At 31.4% G+C, this 25,419-nt stretch overlaps 1 protein-coding gene across 1 annotated transcript in view; it reads right to left on the bottom strand.

Annotated features, from left to right (window-relative positions):
* Positions 1-25,419, bottom strand: part of LOC129972809 (protein jagged-1-like) — a 168,238-nt gene that overhangs the window by 29,914 nt on the left and 112,905 nt on the right. The window contains exons 2-4 of the mRNA XM_056087085.1: positions 19,080-19,140; positions 5,976-6,233; positions 1,057-1,117 (exon numbers count right to left, since the gene is read on the bottom strand). Coding sequence (XP_055943060.1) covers positions 1,057-1,117; positions 5,976-6,233; positions 19,080-19,140 — 380 coding nt within the window. The remainder of the gene's footprint in view (positions 1-1,056; positions 1,118-5,975; positions 6,234-19,079; positions 19,141-25,419) is intronic.

The raw sequence follows: 25,419 nt of genomic DNA, 5'->3' as shown, positions 1-25,419 counted from the left end.
ATTGAAAATCCATGTTCCATTTTTTTATTGTACTGTGAATCAAAATAATCAATGCACAAACTAGAAGCGAAAATATTCCTGTTGATTTTAAATGCCACATCGATTCTGAAAAGACAAATTGAATTTAAAGCATCTTAGTACCGGCTTGTCAGTTCATCCACAATTTTATTCTAAATTTTTAGCAACAGACTGTCGATAAATATGTGTATGTAAAATATGCGTTGAAGAAACAATCGTGGTGTTTTTTAACGATTTTTATTGTTCATTATTTCAAAGAAATAATTGGATTTTATTTCTGTTAACCCAGAAGGAAAGTAAAATGCTGGAAAGAAACAGCGTGAGAAAGTATTCTGAACATATATAGTTTCTTAAAGGAATTTGTCGACACAGTTTTTTTGGTTCTGAGGGAAAAAAAAAAGTATACCAAATGCAAATGAGAAATTAAAAGTTATAGTAAAGTCAGGATTCCAGTAATTAGAAAATTATTTTTAGAATAAAGATTAATTAGAAATTATTATTTGTATATTATAAAAAAATGGAAACACTTGAATAAAAAAGCAAGAATGGTTGCTTAAATTCACTATGAAGTTTCTTCTTTTTTTTTTTCTGCTCGAATTAATAATATTGCCTCTTAAAAAAGGGAAAGATCAAATCCAAATTTTAACACAATCATTAATTTGATAGATACACTCTATAAAGAGAGATGAAATTTCAAATTTAATGAATTCATATATATTTAAAGTTTTCACGCTACAATAAACAGAATGTTTGTATTTATCAATCTAACAGTCAAATTTGAGTTTTAACAATCTCATTGTTTCTATAAAAACACATTTTTTTATAAGATAGTTTACAAGCGTTTATAAATTTACTCATAGATAATACTAGTTATTTACTTAAAACTTCACACCGATGAATTATCAGAATGATCCTTTACATGGAATTCATGGAATAACAGAATGATCATTTACATGGAAACAACATCGAAATAATTACGATTATTTTAATTTGTTATTGATATAATTTGAAAAAAAAAAATAGAAAGGAAATACTTACTGGCATTCACCTGGCACAGTGCAGAAACCATGTTCGGGATGGCATCCTAATTTACACACAGCTGCGAACGAAGAAGAATAAGTATTCATTGAATTATTAAAATGATACAGAAAGTTACATTTACATAAAAGAGTTAACAAATGATTCTTAGATATCTTAGAAAAAAATAAATAAAAGGCAACAACAGAATTTAAACATCAGAATTATTCCAAACAAATTTGAATCTACATCTACTGCTACTATAATATTGTCTCTTAATTAAACATTCTATTCAATTTGTAATTATTTAAAATGATGCCAATATTTGTTAATAAATGATATTATGTTAGTAATTTTAAGCAGTTTTAATGCAAACGATTATTTTCTCATGTTTATTATCTATTAAAAATTTTTAATAGTATTATTTTAGTTTCAAGATTGTGGAAGCCGTAATATATTCTTTTATTTCATAATAAAACTGTTTTTTGAAAAAAAATTATAATTAGTTCGACACACAGAGCTAGCAATTAATATGTTTTATCATATAATTTGAATTAATTTGTAAGAATTCTAACAGTATTGACATATTCAATGAAAAAAATATTCACCAACAAAATATAATTTTTCTTTTTATTCTGCATTAATCGTTTGGTTTATCGAACAGGAGCAACTAAAATTTCCTATATAACATATTATGATAGTATTAAAGTTTGGGATTAGAAATAAAGTCCCAAACTTTAATGCTCTTTTTTCAAAAAAGAAATGCTGAAAAGAATGGACATAAAATGACGTGACCAAACTTAGCTGCATGACTGCTTTTAATCCTACATTGTACATTTTTTAAAAAAATTTTCAATAAATGCAATTTAAATTAAACAATTTAAAGTAAGAGATATAATTAAAAATAAGTTTTAACTAAAACTAATGAATTAAAAATTCAATTGCTGAGTTACAATTTCTTTATTACAAAACTTTCGTCACAAAAACTAAAATAAGAAATACATTTTTCAACTAATTATTAAATTAGAATGAATCAATACAAACAAAGTGAAAGATTGGTATTAAATTTTAATGTAGATTTTTTTTAAATAATGAAAAAAAAATGTAACTTCAAAAGCATATTAATGGATTAAAAAATTTTAATGTTTAAATCTTCTTTAGTAGCTTTCGGTTCAATATTATCAGACCAACGCGACAGGGATAAAAAATATATACCTTTTTTATCATTGGTATCGTTTAGAGAAAATGTTTTTTGAAATTCATTTTGAAGAACATAATTTATTAAAAGTTTAGCCCGATGTACTGACAAATTAATACTCAGTTAACATTTTTAGGCAGTATCAATAAGAAAAGAAGGAGATAACTATTTTGAAACAAACTCCTTAACAAGTCTAAATTAAAATAAAATATAAAAAGCCAGCGCATAAAATTTCAATCCAAAACTAGTAGGTACGATCATTCCCACTTTTTTTTTTTTTTTTAAGAAAAATCTCTGATAAAAATTACATTTCAATACAATGGATAATTAATTTGAACTGAACTTTGCAAAATGATTCTCAAGTCAAGAAAAAGAAAAAAAATTGAAGTTCCGGCAAATTAGAGTACGGTCATTCAAATTTAATTCTCAGACTACGAGTTCATGCAAATATGATTTCGTTATACATTCCATTTTCCAATCAGAATATACTCTACAGTAATCAGAAAATCAATAGAAATAAAAATATAGACACTCTGAAATGCAATTGAGAATAGATTAGTTCTGGTTCATGACTCCGAATTACATAATAATAATAATAAAATGATGAGTAGAAACATGTTCTTTATGTATCAGTATCATAATCATTGATGTTATGATACCTGTTCACGAATGTTATGTTTCTAAACTATTTTATCTCTTGAAGAACAGCATAAAATTATTAAAAAGAAAATTAGAATCCATAGAATTACAATAATAGATTATTATCTATAAAATATTGAATAGCTGTTGTAAAACGGATGTATATTAGAACATAGATGTAATTACACATGTGGTGCAATTGATCGAAACCAGTTTTATGATAATTTTTATATCATAACTGAGATTATTTATTATAAATCGGTTCTTAATAAGATGATTCAACTTCAGTTGCGGATTTATTTTATTGATGAGTAGTTATTAAAAATTTAATACCTAAATATTAAAGTCAAAAAGTCAAAATTAATTTATGATTGCTATATATTGCGATTTTTTTAATTTTTGTCAGGTTTCTGGTATTGTAAATATCAATTACAAATATGACGATTCCGAAAATAAATTTTAAAATTTTATATCAGAAAGATGTGGAAAAAGATTTAAACAAGCATTTATAAAATTAATATGCAATATTTGTAATATTTCAAATAAAAAGGATTTTCTTCATGAATTTTGCTGTCCAGAATCTGACAAAAGCACAGGCTGCCAATATTTTTGAGATTTTAAAGATGTATATATGCCACCTACACCACCATCTCCTTAATAAGAATTTCATGATGTAATTTTTTCGAAATTTTAATTATAATTTTAAATGATTAAAAATTAAGTTTAGTTTTGATATTTTTTAGGCATTGATTTCTGAAAATATAATTACACAAAAATAATTTTCACAACAAAAAAAATCAAAAATTATCTTAATTGTCTTACATCCTGAATTTTCGCATTTTTTAAAAAAAAAAAATATTTTTACCTAATTTTTAACAATAGATTATAATGTTACCCTGAAATTCAAACCGTTTTCATCGTTTCATCAAATATCTAATCACGTGATTTGTTGAAAGGCTAAGGAAGAAGGATTCTATTTAATATTTGTTTATTTTACATGACGAATAAGAAAGTGAAGTTACAGTTACGCGAAGCCAAGGAAATAGATAAAACGGACAAATACCTTTTTAATACCATTATGATGTCATAAGATTGATAGTCAGTAGGTAGATTCGACAACAATATAAAGAGAAAATATGTAAGACAATTAAAATAACACGTCTTTAATATCTGAAGCTTACCAGTATCATGGACATGAAGTTACATCTGAGTGATTAATTAAAATTAAATGCAACCAATATCCTACCAAAACAGATAGTTAATAATAAATTGTCAAATATTATACAATAGCGATTTGGTTCTAAAAATCTATTATTGTTCAGCAAATTTTCAGACGTAGTCGAGAAACCCCGTTCTTCCAATAGTTCAGCTAGTTGCAAACAGTATTCGAACTGCTTAGTATGCATGGTCAAATAAAGCATAAATAGAACAAAATAGTATTCCTATATTCTTATAATGATTGCCGAAGTAAACAGTCTTTATCTTTTTAGAGAAAAGCAGAAATTAGCACTTTGTTTGTGTTCTCATTAGCTCTTTTAATCAGGAGTTTAAATTCCTTTAACTTGTCTGTTTTCTTTATCTCCAATCTGTTTTTTAAATAAATTTTTAATTACATCACTATAACATTCGCATGAAAAAAAAAACACCTCCTGATTACCAAATATTGTAATTATGTTTTTTCCATTCTTATTAATAATTTATTCTGACATTTATACTTGTGTTTCTTATATCAAATAGGACAAAATAGTATTTCTATATTCCTATTAAGATTGCCGAAGTAAACAATCTTTAACTTTTCTGAGAAAATCAGAAATTAGCACTTTGTTTGTGTTTCCATTAGCTTTTTTAATCAGTATTTTAAATTCCTTTAAATTGTCTGTTTTCGTTTCCTCTAATTTGTTTTTTTAAATAAATTTTTAATAACATCACTAAAATATTCGCGTGAAAAAAAAACACCTCCTGATTACCAAGTATTGTAATTATGTTTTTTTTAAATTCTTATTAATCAGTTATTCTGGCATTTGTACTTATGATTCTTATATCGAATACAATATGTTAAGTTTCTTAAACATGATTAATTTATTAATTAAACATATTTTAGATACATTTTTGACTATTGTCTTTGTGTTATCATTCAGAATTCATGAAAAAATATCAAAATCTGCTTATTTAACACTGATAAAATGTTGCAAGTTCAATATTAAGTACTGAATGCAAAAAGTCTGACTTTATAATATTTACAGACGACCACTTCTCGGGATCAGGAGCGAAATACCTCTTCCTAGGGTCCTTAGGCAAGAAAAGTCATGCAGCCTCTCTTTAGTTTCTCTCAATTTCCAAAATGAGCTATTTTTTAATCGATTTTAATTTTAATCTCAATATAAATAATCTTGAGTATAAATTATGACAAGCAGAAACAAAGCAAATATTTCATTCCCAGTTATTTTGTAGAAAACTGATTTCACTACCTCGCCTATGAAGAAAAATTCTAAATTTAAACTTTAAGAGCAATTTCAAACAGCAAAACACTTAAAAGAATGACTACACAATCTAAATACTATTTTTTTACGTGATCGGACAGTTTTTAAATTATAAAGCAACAAAACTTGTTGGAATCATTAAAAAAAAAGGAATATAAAACGTGATTGATCATGATTATACTGTGGTGACGCTTTATAAGCCAGATAACAGCTACGAGACATGAGAAATTTCTTTTGTCTTGTGGTCTTGTTACTCGGCTACGAACCCAAAGGTTGCGAGTTCGATCCTCGCCTATCGCTAATAGCAACAATACTATAAAAATAATGTTGCCCAGTTTAAACAATACTTGATTTTATTTAAACGCGTTTCAATAATGTTTGTACGACTCTTGTAAATTAAATTTCTCTGAAAATAACGGGAAAAAAATTAAAAGATCTCGGGACCCCAAGGCAGTTGCCTACTTTTCCTATTTATTAATTCGGTCCAACCCAGGATCATGAAATTAGACAGGTCCCTTGATTCAGATTAAACATGTCATTATTTATGAAAAGTACAAAGCATTTAATATAAAAACCTTAAGCACGTAACAGCAACAATAACAATAAAATAAAAGTGCACCCACCTGTTTCGCAGTTGGGTCCTTGCCATCCTTCGAGGCACACCTTGTCTCCCTGCTCGTCGCACTTGTAGTGTCCGAACCGATCGTCCCTTGGCCGGCAGAATTTGGCGCACGTGTAATCGTAGTAGTGTGGTGAGCAGAGCACCCTGTACCGGTAACTTATCCTGGCGGCACGACCCCGGTGCCCTTTGATCTTCCATTCCATGCCTGGAATCTGCACGCCGGAGAAGACGTGCCTCTCGATCACTCGCTCCAGGTGTGCTGCAAAAGGAATCGATCGCAAGAGTTAATAGGATTGCGATGGATATCTCGGAAAGCAGTGTTTGCTGTTGGGCCAATTCATTACGAGTCCATTAGACGATGCTAATGAGCGGGTTGGGTAACGAAAGTCGTGTTGGCATGACACTGCTGGCAAGATACAGTTGAGCCTTTTGTTTCGACCGTTCGGTTGCACGAGTGGCTTCAGAAAGTCCTTGCAATCCTTGATTTGGCATGTATCTTTCTCTTGGGCCATTGACAGTTGCCATGCATTGGAAAGATTACAAATTACTTTAGTCTGTCACTAGCAGGATCGGACATTAGGGGAGAGGTTTACAATGGGGAATAATATTAGTTTCTAGTTTTCAAACCTGTTGTTTTTTGTTTTCATTTGTCTATTTTTGTTGCAAGCAATCTGGTATATAATGATTTGAATCAGCTTTACTAAGTTTTTAAAGCCAAATGTGACCAAAAATTCTACTTCAGGTGCCCGCGAAAGGTTCGATGCCACAATTTACGCTAGTGATGAGCCCTTCCTTTTTTTTCTCTTAACTATAGTAGAGAAGGCGTTGTAGTGAATGGCTTATAAGCCAGTTAACAGCCACGCTACACAAGCAATTGCTTTTGTATTGTGATCATGTTACTGGGCTGCGAACCACAAGATTCCAGGCTCTATCCTCGCTCATACCAATCCGCCACATTGGTGACCTCGGACGACGAACCTTCAACCTTCGTACAGCTGTTGTGGCGCCACCGACCCGCAACAAAAGTCGTCAGACTCATTTGAGGTAGTAACCCAAAGTCGTCAGACTCATTTGAGGTAGTAACCCAAAGTCGTCAGACTCATTTGAGGTAGTAACCCAAAGTCGCCAGACTCACTTGACGCAGCAACAGCATCAGCAACCACTCACCCACACACTCTCGCCATAACGCTCGGCGCTACTCAAATTTCTAGAGGCGCATTAGACTCAACAGCCATATGTTCGTTTCACCTCCGATTCACTGAAGGGAGAGTCTGTAGTGAATAGCTTATAAGCCAGTTAACAGCTACGCTACACGAGCGATTGATTTTGTATTGTGGTCATGTCACTGGGCTGCGAATCACAAGGTGCTAGGTTCTATCCTTGCTCATACCAATCCACCACAGTGTCATTTAATTAAAAAGGAAGTGGGAATAATAGGCGATGCATACTTACCTTTGAGACGAATTTATTTACCTTTGTGTGAATTACATGTCAACTTACACGACATCCTTTTATTTTTTAATATAGGAGCACAAAAGTAATGCTGTTAAGATTTTGTGATATAATATATTTTATTTGCCTTCCTCTTTTGATGTTTACTGAAAAGGGTGTCGGTTCAAATGCCTTTCTCGTCATCTGACTATGGTTCAAAATTATGATTCAAAGTCTATACCAAAAAGAAAGCCGTTCTATATATGTAAAACGCTATATAATTGTATAATGTCTATATAATCAAATTAAACAAAATTTGTTCTTCATGGTTTATAAAAATAAAATTACTGCGCGTTATCATTCGAAATTCTTTGTGGATTTATCTAAGTGTTAAGGAAGTATAGTACGGCACAAAGTAGTCTTTGCCTTTGGCATCAACAGCAAAAATGCGAAATACTTTTGATATTACAAATGGTCAAGAAATCGAGTTAGAGCTTTCTTTAATTTTATAAACTCTGAATATTTCAATACATATTGCGGTGTTCCGCTTTAACAAAATGAGTTCTAAAGGAAATTTTTAATGATAACTTGCTTCATTTAAAGTTGCCATAATTAAATTTAATTTCGTAAGAACTGATAATTTGATTTTAATAGCTAAAAATCATTTATTTTGATGCATTAATTATTTTATATTTACTAATTTTTTATTCTGTAAGGACATAGTTAATATTATTAATTAGCCATTTTACTATATTCCCACATTTAAGTCGAATCTGAAAGAATTTACAACTTTTGAAAATAGGAAAAGCTGCTTTTAAATTTGTTTGAAAATGGAATCCAAATATAAATCATTGTCCGTGGCAAAATAGGAAATTCTATAAACTAACGTTATTTTATTTTACTTAGATTATTAAAGTTATTTTATTTTATTTTACTTTTACTTTTATTAAGAAAAGTCAAGAAAGTTCTTAAAAAATAACAATACCTTTCCTCATAGATATATTGACATAATAAATTAAAAAAGAAGAAACAAGAATAAGAAAAAAATAGGAATCATATATTGCGCATTGCTGAGTACGCATCGAGTAACAAAAGATAGCAGCAAGCAGGTGCAAATTTTGTTGTCCTCCGAGTTAAAAGTTATGAAACATTTAAACACACTTTCTCTCTATTTCTCTGCGCTGACGAACAGTTTCCTTTCCCAGTAACAATTTATCATCTCCTACCCAATAAAATATCTTTAAAGTCTAAATCTTTCATTCTAACGACCCAAACAGAACGAATTTAGAACTTTACCTTCTCAATGAGTAGGCTTAGTCGTTTTAGGAATTTCGCGCCATTTATCCAAGCGGCTTAACCACGCTTGACAGTTCAGTTCCTGCCAGCATAACATATTACACAGCAAAACGAAGCCTTCCATTACAAAGCAACACTTCAAGATTCTTCTTTATTTCTAAATTATGGAGGACCACAATAGGAAATGACAGTGAACATTCGAATCACGTTTGTTTTTTATCCACTTAACAACTTTTTTTGTGAGCAAAAACGTTGAAAATTTATTAAACAAACCGCAGCATGAAGATAACTGAGTAGTTCATCAGGTGGTCAAAGTACACGAATGCCATAAGAAGGTACCTTACAAAAAGAGGATGACAAGGCAAATAATTTTCCAGCTTCCAACGAATCCTTTTTTTAAACCACCTGTATCGCTCGTGGCGAAGAACCTCGAGATATTTTATTGTTGGAAACTGATGTATTAATGTGCAGTATCTTGTTCTATCATTAGGTAAATCATCAAATTTGTCATTTTATATTGTTTTACACCGGCGTGAAGTTGAAATGCTTGGAAAAGTACCATAAAAAAAAGGAGCTAAGATCTAACAGCGAGACATGAGATAATAACAGTTCACTGCCCAGTTTTTAACAACTGTTTTCGAATGGAATACAAATTTAGGAGGTATTATCGGGGAAATATTTCTCGCCTTTCCAAGTGTATTTATAGACATTAGGCTCTAAGGTTACAGTTTCACGTGAGCAGGGTTTTTTTTTTCCATCGAAAGTTTTTGATACTTTTATATTTGCGCAATACCGTCATGACTTTAACTTTAAATCGACGGAAAAAAAAAACAATTATGCGAGAATTAATGATGACATTCATAAGGGCATAATTTTTAAAAATAATAAAGTTTATTTTGTATATGATTGTCGACACTTCGTCTAGTGCAAATATTTAATGTATTTACAAGAATGTATCAGGGTTAAAAGTAATAGATTTATTTAGCGCAGAGAAATTATTAAAATCATCAAAAAATTGGAACTCGAGATTTTGACGAATCTCCACGTTTTAGACTTTCTTGAGTTCGAAAAACTCATTTTTTTTTGGAAAATGTCCGTCCGTCTGTCTGTCTGTGACGAAGGTAACTCAAAAACGCTTTGAACTAAAAGGATAAAATGTGTAGATTTCAATCAAATTTTGTGAAAACTCCTTCAAATAAAGTCTGTCTGTCTGGCTGTCCGAATAAACAAGAGACACGTGAACAGAATGAATTTTAAATAATGACTGGTTTGGTGTTTAGGAAGGTCTGAAACGTAGAGTCATGAAAATCTGAAGTCCACTTATTCGATGACTATAACGCATTTAATTCACAAAGAAGTAAAAACAATAGAATTATGTCCATTTTATAATACTTCCATTCATACTTCCACTTTGCAAAGATTGCAAAGTGTCCTTTTTTTTATTTAACAGTAAACACCTAAGACAAGATCTCTCAGAAAACGGCGACATTAAAACACAATTCAGTAAAAATGTGGAATCAATAAAATTCCTCATTGACGTCTAAGAAAACATTATAAATTTGAATACAGATATATAAAGACACCATTTATTGCGATCTGTGAATACAAACACACGAACAAGAGTCCTTACTACAGTAAAGAATCTAACGCACGGAGAAAAGACCGCATGCATGTGTCCTTTATTTGGATAATAAGTCATCACATATGGTCCGTCTGGAAGAAATATGTTTCCAAAACAGCTAAAAACATAACGCCATAAAAACTCTCTGTGAATGATGGATTCACAGTTCCTCACACTTTTAGCGCCCATTAAGGAGTAAAGTCATATGTTAGGGAAGTGCTGCTTTGCAATAAACATTTCATTTTATTACCTATTTCTGGTTTATAAGGCTCAATCTAAAGGTTGTAAACTTGCTTTATTTCTGCACGAAGTGGATGCGACACATGAGTGAGAAAAGATAGAGCAGAATACTTTTTTTTTAAGTAAAAATTCAGAGAAATAATGAGAAATTGTTTATGAGCCAAAATATCGAAACAACATTAATGAAATGTGTTGCAGGCATTTTTTTTTTTTTTTTTTTTTTTGCCCTGATCTTTCAAACGCATTTATGTATTCTAAGTGCATTAGTTATAATATATTTAACAATTAAGAATGTTTAAATTTTAATAATTCTTATCATCATTCAAATTCATATAATCATTTAAAGATTTTACTATTTATTTCTGGTTTTTCAGCCACATTTTGGAATACAAAATTACAAATTATCAGAAAAAAATAAAAGCCCGGCAAAACAATATATTTTCAATTCATAAATAATTTTTTGCAACCTTAATAATGATATTTACCCAATTCGAATTTTTTTGTTACTGTAAACCAACAAAAAAGGGAACAATTTTATATAATTCATTTAATTTAAAATTCTTATTTACAACATTCGATTTGACATTTTCCAAGATTTTCTGAACTTCAATTGAAGATATTCTGTACGTTGAGTAGCGGGGCGGGGAGGGGTCCCTCCGAAATCAAAAATGACAATATCCAAACAGTCCCAGCTAATTAGAAGATTGGGGATATCAATCAAGAGCCAAAAGAAGAGAATCAAGATTTTAAGCCTAAAACCGCGTTGTCGGTAAACTGGACAGATTCAAAGAACCCTAGAAAACCTCAAGAGATGGCCAGGGGGGGGGAGTGTGCCATGTCTGCAAACGCACGGGTCGTTGGAAGGCGGCTTAAAGTCCCGTTCCGATGGCCTGATGCCTTTATATATATGGTCGTAAATCTGCCAACTGACGAATTGTAGGACCACCCCCGCCTGTGGACGTTTGTCGGGAACTTCCTGAAAATTGTATGTAAAATGAACAGACATCAAAGAATCCCAGAAAATCACACGAGAGGGAAAAGAGGCCAAAACGTGCCAGACTCAAGGTGGGCACAGGTTATCGGAACGGGGCTTGAAAAAGAGATTGACGGGGGTGATGCGTCAATTCTAGATCAAAAACTGAAAACCTAGATTGCCTCGACTAATGAGAATAAGAAGTCTAGCTTCGCACTCCGCACAACGTGAAATCTTTGCTAATAGGTAAGAACTGACAAACTAGAGCCCATTAATCATATCTGAGATAGTTAAAAACTGCGAGGCCCAGATTAATTTGGGAATTTTGGTCAGTTTATATATGTCTTTTCCTAAAATAGTCAACATTTTTAAAAAACATAGTCTGATTCGTTATTTCATATTTCCTTTTCCAATACTACAGATTTTTTGAATAAGCCGGATTTAAGGTCGCGACCCGCAGAAGGCACTATCACGAATTTCGTCCCATAATTCTATTGTCCGAATATATTTTGTAAAATAAAACAACAAGAAAGAAAGAAAACTTTACTGTACTAAGTTTGTCTTTTAAGATCATCATTAGAAATTACGAAACTGAAAAGCACATGTACTCCATTTCCACCAAATTCATTTTTTTTACTCTTGCATTAATAACTTTTTTAAGAATATATATTGACATTTTTTTATTTTAATAATCACAGCCCTTTATGTTACCAATTCGGCGTTGTTACCCACTGCTGAAGATGTTCTGCTTAAATCGTTCGGTTCATTTCTTTACTCATTTCACCCATTGAACTTGAACTTTAAAAGAACTAGTGTTTCTGGAACATCAACCCACTTATAAAAGTTTACCAAAAGCAGCTATCAAAAAATTGTATTCCAAACTTCAAATAAATTCTGAAAAGCCAAAGGCACTTCATTCATTCCTTCTTTGTCTAACTTCAACACAAAAACTCCTGCAATAATCACTACCAAAACGAATCCAACCATTGACCGAGACCATCTTACTTTTGTGTCTTCCTCTCCAGAGCTTCCAATTTTAGTCAACGAGATAAATAAAAGCGAGTGATCTCAAACAAACAGAGAGACGCCTCCAGAGCACTCAGGTGCCAGAGACTCTTGAAGAGCAAGAATCTGGTAGCCGAGCGGCAGGGTCCTTGAGGGATGCACTTTACGGCCTCCATGGTTTATTAGCTTTTGCAGGTGCACTCGTGAAGTGGGTTTGCATTGGACGGATGCTTAGCTGTGTTATGTTGATGTATCTTGGGATCGATACAAGGCGGTATTTATCTTTTTTATTTTGCAACCAGAAGAGGCCTTTCAGTACTACACCCACACAGTCGATTGGTAGAGTATTAAAGCAAAGATCGAAATGTACTATTCAGAGGCGAATATTTTTTGTAATCTTTTTGGAGATTGAAGATCAGTTTTTGTTTTATTTCTATTAACTCTTTTGGGAGGTAGATCAGTTAAAAACTGTCCAGTTTTTGTTTAGCTTCTTAGATTTAATATTTTAGTTAAAATTTTTCATTCAAATGGCAATGCTATGTACCAATATATATATATATATATATATATATATATATATATATATATATATATATATATATATATAGTATTTTTTTTTTTTTTTTACATCTGTGAATATGAGCAGAGGCAATTAGTTTGAGAATTTTCTGAAATTGTATCCATTGTTTCCTATATAGATATGGAAAAGAGCCAAATTATTAAGAAAATTTAAAAAATATTAATTAATTAGAAATTTGAAGACGAGAAAGAAATTTAGTATTTATTTTCTAACAATGATTAAAATGGTATTTATTTTCTAATTTCGTGATTCTATTTGTATTAAAGATTGGAAAAATTTCGATTCAATTTTGGATAATGACCCACATTTTCCACCCAATCATGTTACATTGAAATATTAGAAAATTACATAAATATTATTACTATATAAAAAATTATTATTTTTTTACTATATAAAAAATCAACAGATTAAAAAATTATATATAGCACCACATTAAAACGTGATACAAAATATCCGCAAAAATGAAATTTACAAATTTTTATAAAATCCATTTATCCATTAAAATAGTTAAAATTTCAACGAAGAAAAAAGTGTTAGTTATGGAGGATCAATTTACCGTACCTTAGATAATATGAGCCGTTCATTTTTTAACATTTGATAACAATCCAAAAAAGAATAACACTTGCAATTTAGAAAGTTGGTAAAAACTAAGGATGCGGGAAGATCATCTTGGGGTCAAAGGACCGACGGGGAAGTCGTTCTGTTCATCGAAGAAAGTGAGGGTTGTCGGTAGCAGCATTTCATTCCACGGCCCTCAGGGGCAAATGGATCGAAAGGTCATAGTCCATCGAGGGTGCACATTGATGAACTTCGGGATCTGTAGCAACAGGGAGTGGCCCGACATGGGCGAGGATACTCACGGGTCGGCACGAGTTCGCAACAGGTAGTTTCAGTAATGGTTCCACTTTTTTCAATGCATACGGCAATTCACGTGTACCAGAATAATTGGAAATGGAAATAAAAATAACAGTGTTTGTTGCATGCGATAGAAGTTGGCACTTTTTGCTTCCATTGTTATTCTTTTGTGAAGAAACGGCATCTCATGAGGATTGTCTTAATCGTATCATGTTTTATTTTCCCTTCACAAAACAGGCTTTAATTTGTTTCGGAAACATTACTTAATTTGACCAATTTTATGATGGAGAGGAAAATCTTACTTTTCCTGTAGAGTCACTTTAGAGTAAAAAAGTTTCTTTTTAGGAAATTGAAAAGAAAATGATTAAAAAAGATGTTATTATTTTCATTATTTACTTTTGGAAATCAAAATGTAAGAATTATAGATTTGTTCGGTTATTATATTTGGTATTAATAGGTTTTACCAGTTTGTAAAATAGTTTTTATTTTCTTGCATACATGAAATATACGAAGAGAAAACATTGCATTCGTCAGACACACACACATAAAAGCACTACGGGATGAAAGAAATTTACATGCTTTAAACTTATCCTAATTCAGAAACATTCAGTAAGCCTCTTTAGAATTACGTCTGTGTGTTATCTGCGAGTCAGATAATCAACACAATTACACACCAACCTCACGAAAATATTAAAATAAAATTATGGAAATAATTTATTTACACCAAAACAGTAGATCTGCGCCAAATTGAAACGACACTGATATGTTATTTTGTCTTCCCGTTCATTTATTAGGAATATAATTATTGAAAAGCGAGAACTAGACAGATAAAATTTGGTACTGGATTTTATGACTAGATTTGCCGAAAGACGAAATTCCGTCAAAGGTTATGTGTCCACTTCTCATTCTTGCCATGAAAATGAGAAAATAGAATAAAGGAAGTATCGATAATAGAACTTAAAAACCGAATGAGATAAATAAATAAAATCTCATATGTGCTTTCAGCCAAAATCGAAAAACTGTACCTGTCTCATAAATTTTCAAACCTCATACACAACTCTTTTCATTATACGATAAAGCTAAATTCAAAACGTGCCACTTTTGGAAATATACCAATAAAGAGAAGAGAATATTAGAAGTATTGTTTTATGAATTATATATAAAAAATATTATTTTCTATCTTAATTCCGAGAAAAATCAATAGTACACGAGTCGTTACATAGTACGCATTATCAAGAACGGAATTATTTAATCAATATAGCCAAAACTCTTGTTCCGGTATCCGAGAATAATCAATATTATAAGTGACTGTACAAAATGTTTCCTATCAGATATGCATAAATAGCAGAAGAAACGACAATTGTGAAACAGAATCAAAATACTCCAAAAATGGTCGCCAATATCCGTCTATTTTGGCGATAAGTTTCCCTCGATGGCTCCTTGGCCGCATGTTCAGAGATAAAGATGAGGCGTTCCTTACCGCCATTTATCGTCTACCAGTCAAGACAATCGTTTAAGTGCCTTTTCTAGTTTAAAGGAACATTTTGCACCCCACCCGACGCAAGCCACCGCTACAGCATTTATTATTATTTTTTAATGCATCTCACCAACTACCTGTGGAAGAAGCATGATGAGAAAATGAGAAGGCAAGGTGGATTTATTGTTAGGTGGCAATTTCAGACGCACTCGAGTGTGTCCGTGCTGCTTATTAGGGAAGGCCGAGGAATAAAATATCATGCAATCATAAAAATCGCAGAAATAGAGGGGTACCGCCAGCACCGGGTTAATTGAGAGCATGTCTTCTTCCTAATATTTATTCGCCATTTTAGACGGAAAGATATTAACCAAATTCTTGGGAGCATTAGCTGTGCGACACATTCTCTCCTGGAGTGGTTTTGCATTCCTTTTTTTATTTATTTATTTAATAAACTTGAATTTTTTTTGTTGTTGTCGTATCTCTGCAAACGGCAATTCTTCATGTGTGAGATTTATGATTATGTGGCGGAAGAAAGGCAAAACAACACCCGGATAACATCAGCAAGTTCTATTCCATGGTCCTTTTTACTCTGTCGTTGAAGTTGGAGAAAAACTTTACTTGCTTATGCAGCATGGAAAATAAGGCTTTGCCAATGATTCTTTAGATATTATTCTCTCGTATATAAGACATTATATAGATATTTTAAATACAATTAATATTTTAATACTTATATATTTTAGTGCATCGCCACGCTTTTAATTTATATGGATTGAAAAATGTTTGTGATTTACGCTTGCCTTTCTATGAACGCTATAACTTTAAAATAGAAAGTTGCCATCAGCTAGACAAATGTATCCTGATACATGATATTAATATCAAAATTATAGATCTGTATTAATTTTAGACAAAATCCTTGATGTGACAGTCTATATATCTTTTAGTCCATACGCATATGAGCAGATAAATAAAAAAAGTAGCGACATAATATTAATATCACAATTTTATATCTGCATCCAACTTTTGAACGGAATCCCTGATGGGACAGTCTATCTGTCTTTTAGTTCATACGCTTGTAAGCACGATAAATCAGAAAATAAGTCATAGATAAACAAAACTTGGCATACATTTTTACCACCAGAATTGAAATCCATCAGTAAATCCTTCAATGGATTGACTGTATATTGGACTATTTATAAGCGGATATGTTAATATAACAATTTAAAAAAATGTAGACATTTGACAACTTATTGGCTATTTATGAGTGGCGATGTGAATATAATAATTTTAAAAAATACAGACTTTGAGATTTATGAAATTTTGTACGTGATTCTTGCGCCAAAATTGCATGCCAATACCAAATTTTTGACCTAATTGGTCAAATGGAAGAAATGCAATTTCAAAATATAAATTTGATTCTTTTTATTATCTGATTGGTTGAATATAAAATGCGCCACACTACGGTATATTTTATATTGGCAGATAAAATGTGCCACAGTGTAGTGTAAAGAATTTGACCGGAAAATTGCCAGAAGATAGATGGCAGCACCGTATTGATATAGATCAAAAATGTGATGACATCACACCGGTAGTACGTTTGGCAGACGGAGATTTTTTTCGACGGGAGTCAGCGTGGTGTTGTGCTATGTGATATTGTGTTGTGTTGAAAGTAAAAGGCATTGATGCCTTGTGATGGTGTTCTATCTTGTGGATTAAGATATTGGTCGTGGGATTTACAAATATTGTAATGTATGAATTTACTATTGTTTATATATTGTGAATACTTTTTTTTTGTTATGTGTTGTTTTTTGTGTGTTTTGTCCGACTGTGATGCTATAAATAAACAAATTTAAAAGACAAATTTAGGCTATTCACTCGGCTGTATTTTCATGACATCACAGTGGATAGGACATTTAAATTAAATGTGCCGCTGCAATTTCATTTGTTAGATAAGACAAAGTTGAGATAATTTTTGCTGGCTTTCATCCACTACAAGTAAAGTGAATGCAAGAATGCAGGAGTGTAAGTCCTTAAGTAAAATTAATCTTAAGTCAAAAATAATTTTTCACATTAGAAATACTGTACAAAGTCCATCGAGGCTACGCTCTCTTGTTGGAAGCTATGCCCCAACTCTCTATACTTTTATTTCCTCACCTTGCCCCTTAAAAGACTACAAATATTTTCGCCCAGAAATTAAACCTAGTTTCATTTATCACAAAAAGATTGATCAAATTTCATCTTCCATACAATTTTATCAATATGGAGTATAATTATCATTTTATTCTATCAAATACAACACCTATCATCCCGAAAGAAATACTGGACTAACCAACAATAAATCAACCACAGGATTATGCATTGTTTATGATCTGATAGCTTTCAAACCCAAGCAAATTCCTACCAATGGCACAAAGAGGCAACATACAGAAAGAGATGCGAGCTGGTCAAACTTTCATCCTCCAGCGTGGCAGCAGGACGTGGTCTCAATATGTCATATTTTGATGGTATATTAAATTAATGTTTTCGTCGAGCACGAAGAGGAAATAATAACCGCCTCAGCTCCAGAGCGACATTTTCCCCGCCGCAGAGAAGGTCCCAGCCCCGCCCTGTCACGACTCTGACCTGTTCGTGCCCAATGAAAATCTAAGTGAGGTAAATAACTCTTTTCGAGGCGAGAGAATGCAAATTCCAAATGACCAACTGCAAAGAAATGCACGATTGAGAGGAATTAAAATACGTGGGAGATGGAGAGGCCGCTTTTGACCTTGTATGGATTCATTAACGCATTCAACAAGTGAGAAGGCCATTCCAGTTCGATTGAAGTTAATACCAGAAATGTGTTTCAAGTTTTCCTTATCCAGATCATTGACTATCAACGCTGACTTCAACAAATGGTCAAAAAATTGAATTTTTCATCAAATAATTAAAATATTCTGATTGTTTAAGCTCACTTGCAGCGGCAGCCCCCCCCCCCTGGGGTGGCGAAAGCGGAAATCCCTCAGTTCAGACTGAGTTCTCGTGCGAGCTGGACTCAGAGATAGATGATCCTCTACTAAGCAGGAGACAAAATTCTCTGATTTACAATTGTTCACATTTACCTCCTATTAAGCGAGGGCGTGATTTAATATTGCAATTTATAATGCTTATAATTTAATTAGTATTTATTAATCAAATTATAATTTGATATCTTTATTGATCTCATAATAAACTGTTTTAAAAACTACAGCCCCTTTCATTTTATTGAGCTAGAGACACTGGAGTAAAGGAAAGAATTCATGAACATATTTAACGTGTAGGAAGACATAATTAGATTGAAGTCGAATTAAATTAGATACCTGTTTCAATTTGTAAAAAAAAAAAATCCAGATCCGTGATTGTCGATCTCACTTTTACAAACAGTGAAATAAATGAATTCTTAGTTAAATAATTTAATAACCTAAATTTGAAGACCTCATATTTCAGGCATCAGCAAATTAAATTATGATTTCACCATGGTTAATTCAAATTATAATTTTAAAAATCCGTTTAAAAACCATGTAAAAATGCAATTTCAATTCATATAATTTCAAAATCGACAAATTTATGGCGAAATGGCAATAAAAATTAATATTATTATTAGAAAGTACTTACTTCCATTTGGAACTAAGCTTTGGTCTTGGTGAATGGCATCCAGTAACAATGTGAAAGTTTTCTAGAAAGATAAAAGAAAAAAAAATATTCATTAGATAATACTGCATAAATTTGAGATACATCACAAAACATAAAAATTATTTTCAATTGTCATGTCTTCTCGTCAATTTCCACAAAAAATCTTAAAATACACGCTATTAAAAAATACTAACCATTCGCAGGAATCTAATTTCTGAAAAGCAAGTATCCTTTGGATATAACTTATGACGGCATGCATTAATTAAATTTACTACTGCAAAAATCAGAAAATTACGAAGTGCTTTCAAAGAAAAAATGAATACAATTTAGCTGCATGAAAGAATTCTTTCAAATCGTTCGCATATCATTTCATTGAAAGTTCATTTGACTTTATAGTTAATTGGCAAGAGCTATTTTACTTCAGAAAGAAAAAGAATGACGTAATGAGCACTTGACGAACGTAACTTGAAGATATAAAAATACACGAATAATTCTTTTAGATTACACCCATATCATTGTAATAGAATAATTCATGCCGCATCAAAGTCACCCGTCTAAGGTAATTTCAAATGTTTACGTTGGGCATGTTATTCCAATGATATAGCTCAAGCAACATCACAATCTGACGTAACTTGACAATGTTAGATGATGTAGTGTTAAGTCACATTCGGTTTCTCAGCAGCAAGATATGCATATCATTCTAATAAAACCAAATTCGTACTATATCAGTCACATAACGAAGGTATTTTCATTATATTTAATGCTATGACGTTTTGTTACATCCCATTTCAAACCAGCAGGATGTTGATATCATTCCAATCAATCCCAAAATGTAAAATCAATTCAAGTCATATCATAATCACATGATAAATGTAATTTTACAGATCCACACGCTATGGCATGATGTCATACGCTTTAGTATTTTCAAGATGAGTAATAGATTTAAAAATCAATGAAGCGAAGCTTTTGATGCATGTCATGTGAACACGATACAAATTCATTGCCAAATCTTCTAGTCATCTCTTCAAATGCTTCATGGAAAAAAACCAAACAACAGTCCTTTTACAATTTTTCCAAGTCAGAAACAAGAACAATTATTGAAATTACTTTTCTTTATAGTTTAGAGTCGATAAGTAAACTTACACCTACTATTTCTCGGCTCTTTCACATTCTTCTAAAGATTCAACAACCCCCCTTCCCTTTCCCATACCAAGTGCCCGTGCAGAGCAATTAAGAAACCCACACTGATAGGTTTTCCCCCAGAGGGCTTTGTTTCTTGTTTCATTGAAAATCTACAAAGTAAACTCAGGTGCAGATTCTCTTCGATATTCAACTCCGAGTTGAGTTTGCTAACATTAGCTTTTCTCGGATCTGTAGAGCCCTTCTTTTCCTCTTTCGATTTCCAAACATGGCCACAAAGTAATAGTTTCCGAGAGACTATTTATAGGTTGGCTTTCGTAGTTTTGTAAAGTGATTTGAATCGAGCATCTAATAAAGGAAGATTTGAGCGCATTCATTTTGGATGTGAATCCTAAAATATTTGCGTTGATTTTTATTTTTTATTTAGATTAGAAATGCAACACAAACATGAATTTGGGGAAGTTTTTGCTAAAGTGAAAATTAGCTTGACATTCGGATTCATTTTTGATTCCCAAATTGATTTTTTTTTAGGTATTGCAAAAAGATTAGATTTCCTAACTTTGAATATAGAATTTTCTAGAACTCAATATCTTCTATCAATTATAACTTTAAACGAGCGATTTTTTTTGTATATATATATATATATACAATATATATATATATATATATATATATATATATATATATATATATTATTTTAGTTGAAGCATAGAATGCAGGTTCGAAGACATAGATGAGACGTTGTATTTTTAGTCCCCATTTCGTGAAAGCATAATTATTAACAAGAAGACGCAGCGCGGCACAAAAGCTGAAGTAAGAAAAGGAGCAAAAGAGGCCGAACAAATGATCACTAGTATTATATAACCTAGGATTTCTGGCCACGAGCCAATGTGGTGACCTTTGACACGTTTTCAAGGGCACAGAAGATCATTTGATACTTAGTACTGATGGCGCATTATTTTTACAGAGGAATTAATTAAACCGAAAGTGGAATTGGATCACGAAATAAGAGAATATTTTAGAATGAAGTTACGATGGGCTAAATTAAGATAAAATCTTGGAAATTAATTTTCATTAAATTAAGAGTTTAAAATATCATTACACACACAAACATACATACATACATACATACATACATACATACATACATACATATATACATACATATATATATATATATATATATATATATATATATATATATATATATATATATATATATATATATATATATATATATCGGAAACAGGTTCTAACGATTTGAATCAGATTTTATATTTAGACAAGGTTTTGCTTTATAAGTTTATCTATATAGGTATCTTTCCTCAAAAAACGCGCTTTTACGCTCAAACAAAAAGCATTTTTTATAACCAACTGTTACAGTCTTTTTCTGTTTGCTCTCATGCTGACGATGTCATATGGCGCCATCTCGGAACCGATTTCACCACGATAAAAATGTTAAGTTCAAAAATATAAGTAATGATAAATAAATTGTAAAATGAATTCAGCAATATAGCAGATTATTCCGAATAACATGTTAAACTAAGTAATTTCATGGGTATTTTTTTTTTAATTTAAATGACCAGTTAATATTGTCACGTAGATACTTTAGTGTGGAACACACACACATGAAGTAGAGCTAAACCAATTTATTAACTCAACTCAGAACACATTGACTGACAGATCTTCTTTTATACTAGCAGGGGAAGTTCCAGAATACTTTTCTGGAGACAGTAAGAAAAGTCCAGAACACTTGTCTGGTAAACTAAAGAAAGGTCCAGAATCTTCTGCAACATGAAATAAAGGGAAACATAAAATCAAGGAATTAAATATTTACACAGACTGTGAATCGCATTGTCTCTAGCGGGATTCGGGGAAGACCAGTGCTATGACTATTCGGCCATGGAGAGACGACTTCTTCTTTTCAATGCGGCAATACAGGTAAGATTGAAAAATATTTATATGTAATCAATATGTGATTCGTATCTAAATATGTTCTCTGAAAAGACACGATTTTAAACAAAAAAAAGCACTTTGTTTTTCTAAATATTTCTATTCTATAAGCTAGTTTGAGAGAAATGTTTTTTCAAAAATAAATAAATAAATGAAATAATTTTTAAAAACTGGAAATGATAAAAGAGTTATGCATAACAAAATTTGTAAAATTCAGGACTAGTTCAGTAACTGAACCTGCGGATCTGGATTCTATTCATAGGACTTTAGTGTTCCTTCCTTTTATTGGATTTTAGTCCCAGGACTAAAATCCATTAAAAAAGAAACAACAATAATAATTTGTTTAGTTTGCTTTGTACCCTGACAATAACAGAGATGCTTGACAAAATACTCTCTTACAGTTGAACTATTTTGTAAAGATATATATAGTACCACATTTAAATATAATAGGAATTTCTCTTTCTTTTTGTATTTTTTTTTGTTTTTTGTACTGTTATAATGCGAATTTGCATCAATGAATAACATTTAATATATCTATTATGTAAAAGTTTCTACTACGATCACTGTAACAAATATTTCAGAATGCAAATAAAGATTGATTTAAAATTATCTTTCCTTCAGCCTTTATAGGGCAAAGCAAGCATATGGGTGTGAGAATTATTAATTCAAACAACTCTAAAACGTTAAGGAAAGAGAAGTTTTACAGAATCAATATTTCAAATATTCTTAAATTAAAAATTCTATCTGAAAATGTACCTAATCTCTTAAATATTCTATGAAAATATTGTATTTAATTTGTCATGTAATATCGTATTTTTAACGCCATTATAATATCATCAACTTTTTTTAGTTGTCTATTTGCCTTTGATGATTATCTTTAAATACTTTAACAAATATTAAAATTAGTGCACAAATTTAAAGAGGAGTTTTGCTTTGAAGTTATAAAACAACACAACTTTTTGTGCATATAGCCGAAAAGCACCAAAAATTGATTTAAAAATAAATTTATATTCTAATTAACTTTTGAATTTTGATAAGTTAGTAGTGGACCTCCCACTTGTCTTACAGAGCACGTCTGCTAAATTTTACAAAAATCAACAAAAATTTTAGATTTGTATACATTTTCGTCTTTAAGCACACAGATATTTTAAAAGAATTGTACAATTTCATACTCCTGTCGATTCTTAGCAAGAGGAAATAAAATAAATTGGATAACCTTTAATAAGTTTAGGTTGATTTGATTTCCCCCCTAAGTAATAAATACTAAGCAAAACAAATTAGCGGCAACCATTGTTTGCCCCACATATAAATTACAACTACATTTGCATATCGAGTTTATTTTGCACTTGGTCTAGTTTGACTAAATAAAGAATTGATATTCCAATACTCCCTCACTTCCATAATTTATCTTGCTTTTATTAATAGTGCTCCACCCATTATAAATTCAAAGAACTAGGCAGATTGAGTTTCGGCCGCAAAGCTGAAATTAAGAAATTTCGACATCAGAACAATAAGAAAAAGAAAGCCGCAATATATGTAGTTGCAAAAATTCCTATATCAATTCAAAAGGCATTTTTAGAAAGTTTCGTTATCTTTTGGATGTATATTTTAAATAAAGCAGTCGTCGATTTCGATTTTTTAAACAAAAGACTCGGGAAAACGAATACAAGGTCGTTAACTTTGTCCCAAAAAAGATGTGGAATTATGTTCGCGATATCTCAAGTTGACAATACCAGCAAAATTATATAATATGTCATTATACTCATTTAAATAGTTTTGAATATATAAGCAAATAGCTTTTACTTATATATTCAAAACTATTTAAAGCAAATAATCGATCAGCTATCAAATATATAAGCAAATAATCGATCAGCTAGTTCGCCGGGGATAATGGTTATATTTAATTTCAGTTAAATCTTCTAGATATAACTTCCATCATTTCCACAAGTAGATATTAAAGCAGTGTTATATTTATTATTTTTCTTACGTTCTGTTCATTCTGTATATACATCTATCCTGTGGAAACCAATCCCATAACATCATGCCTCTATTAAAAACAACAGAGCTGTTTATAAATCTTCCGATTTCTTTCTATTTTCTGCTCCTTTGTATTTGTTGTGATCCTGCTTTCATCAAGATGACGTCGCAGTTTAAGATACGTGCTCATGCAAGCGGATTAATCATGCAATGCATGAGTAACTGCAGTTGTATTTTCTTTATTTTTCTGAGATTTATTTCTAATCCATTAACTAGTAAAAACTTCGTCTTAATGTTTCCTTAAAATAAAGATGCTATTTTTTTTTACGTCGTCATTGAAATAAATATTATGGACAACAACCACATTGGTGACCCGGACGTGATGTGAACACGCAACCTTCTGGTCTGAAGTCAAACGTAAACGTAACGTAGAAGAAAAAAAGAAAATTCTAACTTTTTTGTTTCCTTTCTTTTTACTTCTGTTTCTTTAATTCTGCTTCTATAGAATTTTTTTTTCCCTCTTAAATTCTTAACAGTATTACCACACGAACTCATACTGCAGAGAATAATTTCCATGGAAATTTAAAATTACCTTCGCTTCTAGTTTCCCCAAATAAAGAAATAATAATCCAATACTTTCCTGATTTTCATAATTTATCAAGCTTTTGTTAAAACGCTCTACCCCATCTAAATTGAAACGGATTGAGTTTCTAGAGCCAAAATTAAGAAATTTCGACACCAAAAACAAAATCAACTAGAGAAATACATCCAACTACAAACCTTCCCCAAAAAATTTCTCATCAAATTCAAAAGAGGCTTTAAAGAAGAAGCTTCTTTTATCTTTCAGCTATGCACTTCCTCAAGTAATTCAAACAATCGGCTACTCCCAAAGATACTTGGGGAAAAAAGTCAAACACAGAATCATATACTTTGTTCAATGGAATGAATTCGAGTGAACTGCGAGCTCCCCAAGAGCAAAGGACTAGGCTAACAAGAGAAAACAGAGGAGGCTTATCCGGTAAAGAAGGGAACGAACACAAGGCCGTTAACTTTTGTCTAAAAAAAAAGACGGGGAATAATGTTTGCGATATCTCACGTTGACAATACTAGGAAAACTATATAATGTACCATTATACTCATTTAAATAGTTATGAATAATAAACAAATAGTCGCCTTTGGCGACCAGCTGGATTGTATTTAATTTCAGTTAAATCTTTTAGATAAAGCTTCCGTCATTACCATAAATAGTCAG

This window comes from Argiope bruennichi, chromosome 6 (assembly GCF_947563725.1).
Source record: "Argiope bruennichi chromosome 6, qqArgBrue1.1, whole genome shotgun sequence".
In the NCBI taxonomy this organism is placed as follows: Eukaryota; Metazoa; Arthropoda; class Arachnida; order Araneae; family Araneidae; genus Argiope; species Argiope bruennichi.
The sequence above is the reverse complement of the archived record's forward strand: the minus strand, read 5'-3'. Positions and strand labels throughout refer to the sequence as shown.